Here is a 9,143-nt window from a genome sequence, read left to right on the forward strand (position 1 = left end):
CTAGATGACCTCTTGAAATCCCTTCCACCCTGAACTATCTGCCAGTCCCATGATCCTGCACAGCTAGCAAAGCATTCAAGGGCAGTAACTGCATGGTGAACTGGGTTTGCTCATTCCCTGTGGACCCCAAAGCTGACAACAGAGCTCCTTGTGGCTATTTTCAGGCCATCATGCTATAAAGGCCATGCTGCAGCTTCGGCTGCCTTACCTTGCAGCTCTGGTTTCTTCCCGGAGAGGATCTGGTAGTAGATGTGGTAACTTCGCTCTTTGGGTTGCTGGAAAATCACTCTTGATTTTTCCAGAAGATCTAGAATCAAATAGGCCAGAGGGGTTAAAGGAGGGCTTGTTCTTTCCTGGAGCCAACCCAGCACCGGCACAAATAGTGAGATGAAATCCCTCCCCGTGGCAGCTGGCACATGCTTACTCACAGATGTCTATGTCTGCGGAGGCCAGCTTCCCTGAGGGGCCAAAATGGATCCGGATGAACTTGCCCTGAAAACATGCAAGGAAGTAAGTTCTGGGCTTGGCTACCAAGGTACAATTCTGAACAACTCCTAGAAACCTCAGACAACTACAAGACACAGGTAATTTCACACTTCTTAGGCTTCTGCTGTTGCCAGGCAAGATACTGAGCTCTATGAGGGGCAGTTGGGTGGAGTTCTCTGGTTTGTAACATACAGAGGGTCAGACAGCATCACCTAAGGTTTTAAACACTAGGCAGGCAGAAATTTCACTCACAGCAGATAAATCCCTGTCCTGGCTAAACACTTCTGTGGGGAAGCATGATACTGAGTCTGCTTGCAGTCTCCTGCTCTGTGGTGTGCTGAGAAATCCCACTCTTTCCCTCCAAGGCACAAGAACAGACATCAAAGCCACCTGTGGCTGGTGAGCTCTGCATCCCACAGCAGATCCAGGCTGGGCTTAGTCAAAAAGATGCTGTTCCTTGGAAGAGGTGTGCTTATCTGTCCCAGCTCCAGCACTCTAGGCCGTACTTACTGGCCCTCTCAACTTTGGTCCTGTAAGCAGCCACAGGCTGTGCCACCAGGGCGATTCATTCTGACCAGCGCACCATTTTCTGCACAGATGTAAGCAGAAGCAGCTCGGCCTCAGAAGCCCAGTCCCCCTTTGGCTCACACCATACAAAAGCACAATACCACAAGTGATGCATTCAGCTTACATAAAGTCAGCACATTAGCTCTCTAGGACACTTACAAAACGTGAGGAGTTGTCATTTCTTATGGTTTTGGCATTGCCAAAAGCTTCCATAGCTGGGTTAGCCTCAATGATTTGATCTTCAAGGGTGCCCTGGAAAACAAAACCAAAGGAAGTGTCAGCTCCCACCCAGCTGGAGGGGATCTGTTACCAACAACACAGGGAAACAGAGTGGGGCTCCTTGCACCATCTGCCTGCTCTGCTCGTTAGCTGTCTTTAAGAGCCTGCTGCTCCTGAGGCACCTCCCTGTCTCATGAAGCAACGAAGCTCAGTTTAGAGGTCAGCAGAGCTAGGTTTTTGCAGAAGTGCTCTCTGAGGGCTTCTCCTTGCCTAAACTGGTCCCTCTGAAGATTCAGTCTACTGTCTCCTCTGCACAAACCAGTCCTTAGCCCCTTTCTAAGGCTGCTACAATATGTAAACCAAGAGTAAGCGCACACTGTCATCACAGCAGTCTGAAACATTTCAGGCCCTTTGACTATGCCAGGCATTTCCTCTTTCACCAAGCCAAAGTCTTGGACAGTTCAAATCAGAGCACAATACAAATGAAGAAATCCAGAAACTACAACTCCCTACGCCAACAACATGCACAGCGGGGTCATAGTGTGAGGGGAACACGTCACAGGTCCCAGCTGGTGTGATCTGCTGACATTGGAGCTCTCCTGAGCAAGACCCAAGATTAATCTTTCCCTAACTTTGTTTTCCCATTCGTGTTTCACATGCACAGCTCATAGATAAAGAGACAGCCTCCACCTAATGCAGGCAAAGCAGGACAGGAATTCAAGGAGAGAAGCAAGAGACTTGTGCCAAGCCACACGAAGGACAGTGGGGTTTGCCAACAGTAGTAGAGTTTGGTGGCACAGGCACCTTCAGGATTTTTCATGGGAGTTTTTGCCCATGCTCTGACACATCATAGTCCATAGGGCTTTCTTTAGATGGGAAACACCAGCTCTGGGCTCTGCCCATCAAGAGGTGAACTGTTTTTTCAATATTGGGCCCACGACTGTTCCCCACCTCTGCAGCTCCAGGCGTGTGAAGGGCAAAAGGGACAGGGAGCAGCTGTGAATCACAGCCTTACTGACAAACTGTATGTTGTCACTTGGAAATCCTTTGATCTGTCATCTTTAAATTCAGCCTGATCTTAAATGGCCTGGCCTGTGAGATTCAGTGGGGGCTGCCCCATGGGCTGCCCTGGGACCCACAGATTCAGCCCCCCAGCTATCTCACTCTTAGTCAGTTTGCCCAAGTGGTCTGAGACTCGTGTGTTAATCAGCGTCCCACAACCAAGCGTGTGCCTCAGCTGAAGGCTGTCCCTCAGTGCTCAGACAGAAACCGGGGGCCAAGGACATAGGACTGAGCTGCTGATGCAGCTGAGCCCTTGGGGTGCTGGGAGTGCCAGAGACTGACCCTTTGCTGGATTTCTGAAGGCACTCAGTTGCTTATTTGGAGCCAAGAAAGCACCTCAGAAATGCGCCCCAAAGGACATCATCTGCCTGAAATGTGGTGGGCTGAGCCAGTTCAGGTCTTTGCAGAGAGTGGCATGTCCAGGCATCATCAGGGCCCCGGTCTGTAGCCAGAGCACAGTGCTGCCCGTGGCAAAGAGGGTCTTCCTCTGCCTCTCAGCACCGCCACCCTCAGCTGGGCTTCCAGGCTGGGGGGACACAAACGGCTCAGAGAGTGGTTTCACCTTTGGAGGAGCCCACGCCACCCACTGGCAAACACACTGCTGGTTAGAAACGAGCATTTGAAGAGTAATGATCCCTTGAAGGAGAGGTTGGAGTCAGAAAGGTAGAAAGTCACTAAGAGATGAAACACCAAAGCTTCAAACTATGGCAGGTGCTGGGGCAGCCCTTGCTCCCCAACCCAAGGCAGAGACTCTACACCAACATTCCTCATCACCCCACCATAGCTCTGTGGTGCAGCAGAACTCTGTCCTCAGCATTAAAGATTAGGAGTCTACAACACTTACCCCAGTTTTAGTGGCAAGAGCTGCCTAGAGAAAGGAAAGAAAATTGTCTTTAGAAATCCAGAAAAGCCAGGCAAGAACCGCAAGAAGCATGGTCAGAAAAGCAGGGCATGACCATTTAGTGCCAAAAAACGTCCAAGAAAAAAAATGGGAAGATTAAACTTTAGAAGAGATGCCAAAAAGTTGTTAAATAGATTAGCTCAAGAAAATAAAGAAATGCATCAAAAAGCAAGAACAGTTAAATCCAAACCCAAAGAAGAGTAAAGAAAATAATGCTGAAGTATTGCTTTTATGACACCTAAAGCAGCCACTTTGCTTCTGCAAGGGAAAAGCAGGCTGGAGACTCAGCATATCAAGAAGAAATAAGCAATTGCAAGGGCAGCTCAAAAATAACCAGCACCAAAGAAATGCAAGAATCAAAACAAGAGCAAGAAAAGCACAAGGTAGAAAAGGGTCAAAATGAACAAGAGGAGAAAAAAAGGAGAAAAGGATGAAAAGCAAGGCTTAAAAAAGACAAGGTGGGAAATGGCAGGTTTACTCCATTCTTTTAATGCTCCTTAGGAAGATCTGTGGGGTGTTGAAAGAAGAAGAGAAGATAAAGAGGGCATATAAAGCAACTCTTCCAAGCTGCACAGATTGAGCAGCCACATAAAAAAAAAATCCATTTCCCCTTGAGCAGAATAATTTCAAGCCTTGCTTGTTCAAAAGTCAGGGAAAAGCCAAGCCCTGGGTGGGTCAGACCAAAACACGCTTCCAAATGCAAAAAGTTGGGGGAAGAAAAAAAAAAAGTAAAAAGAAGAAGAAAGGGGGGGGGGGGGGGGGGGGGAGGGGGGGGGCAAAAAAAAAAAAAAAAAAAAGAAAGGAAGAAAACAGCAAGAACTCATTTCAAGACAGGGTCTTACTAATTTCTTGCCCGGTGTGTCGCCCAAGGCTGCGACAATGGCAAAGTACTGAATGACCCGCTTGGTGTTTACAGTCTTACCAGCACCAGATTCTCCGCTTAGAGTAACAGAAATACACAGATCAAGGACATGAGGCAAATAACAGGCAACACTTCAGACAGAGACCCTGCCGACCTGCTGCCCCACTCATCATGCCAGGAGGGAGAAGCAAAGTATTGGAGGGACAGGAAGGCCAGCACTATCAATCCCCTGCAGCCTGGGGCTGTACGTGCTTGTCTTTGGGGCTTGTCTTTGGAGCGAAACCCAGCTCCATCTTCGCCGTGTCCTCCGGCTGCGAGCCCACGCTCTGCTGGCCTCCTCGAAGGTGCCGCGGGGGGTCAGCTGCCCTCTGCAGATATGGCGGGAGGTGTCGGCGCCCACCAAGACTGTACGGCCCTGGCCCCGGGGCTTCAGCTGTCGGGGATCAGCCAGGAACCAGCCTCGCCTGCTCCCACAGGGGAGTTTCAGAACGCCCCGCTTTGCTGGGGGGTCGTGGAGATGGTGGCGGCACCACGCTGGGGGTGAATTCTGCCCGAGTGAGTGCAGGGGACGGTGTGCCCGGTGAGGGATGTGGGCGGCCGGTGGCCCCGCTGAGCTCATCCCTATAGTTAGCTGCTCTCCTATTGTAATCCCAGATCACAAAGAGCTGGGGGGGAGCCGGGGAGCAGAGCCGCCACCGGACACGCGCCAAGCATCTCTCCGCAGCCCCTGCCTTTCCTAATTAGGCTATGGCCGAGGCTAAAAATGTCCATGGCCCCTGGCAGCGGCGTAGGGTCCTTTAGAGTCCTTTATATAGCCCTTATCTATATGTCACTTGAAATCAACCTGGCCTACACCCTCCCACGTCACCCTCCTCCCCCACCGCCGCCCCTCCAGCGGCCGCCGCCATCTCCCTCTGGCCTTGGCCTCCATTCCTCCTTCCCCCTCGCTCCTTGGAGGGTGCCGACAGTCGGGGCGCCCCATGGCAGCTCCCGCAGCTGTCGGGGTGCGGGGGAGCCTGCCCGCCAGGCCTGCACCGGGCTTTGTCACCTGGCACGGCGGCAGGCTGGGCAGGAAGGGACGGGGGGGCCAACAGCTGCCAGGGCCGGGGGGGGGGGACACGGCCGGGGGGCCCTCCTGGGGCATGGGTTGCCTGCCCAGGGCTCCCCGGGAGCACAGGGCGGGGGGGGCCTTGACTGCTCACACCAGGGCCGGGCAGGGCGAGGGCATGGAGGAGCACTTACGTGATGAGCATGGACTGGTTTTCACGGTCTGGAAGAGAAGGAGCAGGCGTTAGGCCGGTGCCACCCACCCCACCCCCTGCCCCGGGAGCCCAGACCCCCTCAAGATGGGGGTCCCCAAGGCGAGGGCTTACTGCGCAGCATGTCATTGTAGGCGTTGTCGGCGATGGAGTAGATGTGCGGGGGTGCCTCGGAGCGCCGCTTGCCCTTGTAGGCTGCCACCACGGGTGCAGTGTAGACGGGCAGCCACTTGTAGGGGTTGATAGTGACACAGAAGAGCCCCGAGTAGGTCTGCAGAAGGAAAGAGAGCGGATGAGGGACGGGGGTGCCCTGACACCCCTTCAGCTCCACACTCCACAGGGTGACCCCCCATCCCCTGGGCAATGTCAGCTTACGTAGATCATCCAGTGGGAGTAGCGGCGCTTCAGGTTGTAGAGCACAGAAGCCTCGTTGAGGTGTGTCAGCATGGCCATGTCCTCGATCATGTCAAATTTGGGGGGGTTCATGGGCTGCAGCTCGTCCTCCTTCACAACCCGTGTCTGCCGGAGGAGAGGGGACACGTCAGATGGGCCCCAGCCCCCACCGAACACCCTCTCCCCCAAAACACTCCCAGTGGACAGACACACTGACAGTCCAGGACAACCCTGGTCCACGCCTGCTGTCCTCCCCACAGGGTTGCCCTCCATTTTGGGGTGACGGGGCTTGGGGAGCCTCACCAGCACCCCGGCTGCAAAGCCCAGCTGGGACAAACAAGCCCCAGACCCATTCCTTCCCCAGGGAGATGGGCTATGGCTGAGCCAGACAGAACGGTTCAAGCTGGGGGGCACCAAGATGTCACCCCACAACACTCGACATTCCCATCCTACACTCTTCTTCAGAGCCTAAAACCCTGTGGAGGCATAGGCTTTTGCTCAGAGAGATCCCTGGTTATTTGGGCAAACAGCTGAAGCCTGTACCCCATCAATTATAACTGGATTTATTTAATCCCACAAAGCCAGGCACTGGGAAACTATTGCATTACATATCTGGCCTGAATGGAAGAAGCTGAATTTAGCAAATTGTCTTGTTAATAAAGATTAAAATAAACCTTTCAAAGAGGTATATCTGGGGTTTTTTTTACAGGTGAATATGAAGTGTTAAAAGGTGTTAGGTGTTAAAAGCAGGAGAGTAGATAGAAAGGTAAGAGTGGGGTTATGACTCTTGAGACTGTTTCTGCTGGAAATGCTGATCCAAGGACAGCAGATAGAGTTTCAGATTTTGTAAATCCATGACAAATCATTTAAAAAGACAGTTTCAAGAGGGAACAGCAAAAAAGCTTTGGAAACTGCTTTGTTCACAGAAGCTGAAGATTTTCTAAACATCAGAGTAGCCTTTTTAAGTTTATACTCCCTCCCCAATAAATTTTATTATGGAGAGGGCAAACTTCTTCAATTTTTTTCCCAGTTTCAGACAAAAATATTTTCAAAGCCTTGACACTTTTCAAAGAATTCTTTGCATATATTTCTTTTAAATTTGGCAGACATGAGCACTTCTCAGTGCCATGCTGGCTAGCTGAGAAATGGAAATAATAAAGGCTACCATTCACTGCCTGGTCAGGTCCTTGTTTTTTTTCCCAGTTTTACACCAGTGTGAGTCTCTGCACTGCAATGAAGTTGCAGGACCATGCAACTCCCACAGCCAACAAAGGAGTATTAATTAAGTGCCTTTGAAGCTATTTTTATTGGATATTATCTTGACAAATATCGGCTGATCCTTTCTTGCTTTGCCTCCCTCCCGCTGCTGGGAAGCCGGAGCCTCACCATAGCTAGTCCTACCCCTCTGCCCAGCGCCTGTTCCCTCAACAGCACCTCTCACTTTGCCACAAATCCCAGCTAAACCGAGCAGAAATTGGCCATCTGGCCCCTTACCTCTTCTTTCAGCCTTTGAGATGAGCCGGGCAGTGGTTCAGCATTGCAAAGGGCTGTGCTGGGGCAGGCGCTGCCTTCAGGCAGCCCTTCCTCCCGTGGCCAGGAGCTGTGCTGGGCCAGCCCAACTGTACCCCTTAGGTCTGGCTCACCCAGTAAATCGTGTTTGAAAGCAAACACTCGATGGGGGGATGCTGAACCGCTGCCACTCTTGGCAAGTAATTGGCTTACGTGTCCTGACACACTGCGGTGTGTATCCCCTCGGGGCATGACTGATCACCAAGTGTGGAAGGGTTATCAGCAGAGCTTGGCTAGTTTCAGATGTGATCTTGTCACATATATCCCCCCTCTGCACACACTTGCTCTCCCTTGGAAAAGAAAAGGTATTTTGCTTACTTCCTTATTTTTGGTTTCCACAGTGGCTTTGCCACCAGAGATATCTTTGATTTCCACTTCAATATAAGCTTCTTTCTCATCTGGGATCCAAGATCGCTTCTTTCCTGGAGGAGAGGGAGAGGGAGAGGGAGAGGGAGAGGGAGAGGGAGAGGGAGAGGGAGAGGGAGAGGGAGAGGGAGAGGGAGAGGGAGAGGAGAGGAGAGGAGAGGAGAGGAGAGGAGAGGAGAGGAGAGGAGAGGAGAGGAGAGGAGAGGAGAGGAGAGGAGAGGAGAGGAGAGGAGAGGAGAGGGACATAACAGGTTGAAGTGTAGGAAACCATTTGAAATTATCAACTGAAAGCCACATGACTGCAGTCTGATAACATGGAAGGATGGCGATTAGTCCTTCCTATGTTCTCAGTCACAAGAGCTAAAATTTCTTTGTCTTCTTCATGTTTGGCAGCTGTTTACTTTGCCAGCCTGACAGAAGTCTGGTGCTTTATGTGTGCTTGCACTCAGACCATCATGAAAAAAGGATGGTGAGAGAAAGCAAAACTATCTTCGTTTGCCAAACCAAGAGGAGCAAGTTGAGCCCTGGAGCCCGAGCATAGCAAGCCAAAGTATAGCGGGGTGGCTGAGACAGAGTGGACACCTCCAAAATGAAATGGAGCTGGAGAAGGCTTTGACACCAGTCCCTCAGCCTATCTCCCTCAGTCCTCCTGCCCCTCAGGGTCAGGGGAAATGAAGGGCCATCTCCACCCACACCTCAGCAAACAAGAGGAAGGTCAAAAACCTATTTTCCCTACTTCTGAGATCTTCCTGTCCTCCAGGGTGGTGGAGGCAATTCTGCAGCACCTGCGATACCATGAGGAGCTGCACTGGGAAAGGACAGGGATGGTCTCCAAAGAGAGCCATGGCCAAGGGGCTGGCTTGAGGCACACACATAGGGCTGTGCCGAGAGCTGCCTCGGGGTCTTACCATCAAACGGGATTGTCTGAAGCTTCAGCTGCTCTGTGTAGCTTTTCCGGAGGTATTCAGCAGCCTCCCCAAACTCAGACATGTCCAGCAGAGACATCTTGCCCGGCTGGAGGAAGACTTGGCAGCAGTGAAGGAAGAGTGAAAGACACCTGAACACTGAAAGGAGGGAAGGGACAAGGAGTCACTGCATGGGGAAAGCACCCGCCACTGGGCTGCTAACCAAGAACAACACTAAACGTGCTTTTAATTTAGAGAGTGAGAGAAGACAGCGACAACAATACTAGCTAATAATAACTATAATAACAAGACAATTACTGAACACTTTCCCTTCTGCTATCAGCCCCACACTGCATGTCCCAGATGGGTGAGCCAGCATCGCTTTGGTGTCAAAATCCACATTTGCGTTTTAGACATCATCAGAGATCGTCAACGACACCCCATTTCTTGATAAACTCAGCTAAAACCTCTTCCAGCTTTACAGGTCTGTTGAAGCCCTGGTACTCTGTACAAAACCTCTGCAAATACCTGGCTCTGTTCTGCAGAGCAGTATT

The 9,143-nt window shown here is 51.5% G+C and overlaps 1 protein-coding gene across 2 annotated transcripts in view; it reads right to left on the minus strand.

Moving 5' to 3' along the window:
* Positions 1-8,744, minus strand: part of MYH7B (myosin heavy chain 7B) — a 28,012-nt gene extending 19,268 nt beyond the window's left edge. The window contains exons 1-10 of one of the 2 annotated variants that reach the window (XM_074919975.1): positions 8,593-8,744; positions 7,637-7,740; positions 5,732-5,875; positions 5,471-5,627; positions 5,340-5,367; positions 4,078-4,174; positions 3,179-3,202; positions 1,213-1,305; positions 429-492; positions 209-307 (exon numbers count right to left, since the gene is read on the minus strand). In XM_074919975.1, coding sequence (XP_074776076.1) covers positions 209-307; positions 429-492; positions 1,213-1,305; positions 3,179-3,202; positions 4,078-4,174; positions 5,340-5,367; positions 5,471-5,627; positions 5,732-5,875; positions 7,637-7,740; positions 8,593-8,689 — 907 coding nt within the window. In that variant the 5' untranslated portion in view covers positions 8,690-8,744. Of the gene's footprint in view, positions 1-208; positions 308-428; positions 493-1,212; positions 1,306-3,178; positions 3,203-4,077; positions 4,175-5,339; positions 5,368-5,470; positions 5,628-5,731; positions 5,876-7,636; positions 7,741-8,592 lie in introns of those variants that run through there. The other variant, XM_074919976.1, reaches the window with a different exon arrangement.
* Positions 8,745-9,143: the final 399 nt, after the last annotated feature.

Source organism: Athene noctua, chromosome 16 (genome assembly GCF_965140245.1).
Source record: "Athene noctua chromosome 16, bAthNoc1.hap1.1, whole genome shotgun sequence".
Lineage (NCBI taxonomy): Eukaryota > Metazoa > Chordata > Aves > Strigiformes > Strigidae > Athene > Athene noctua.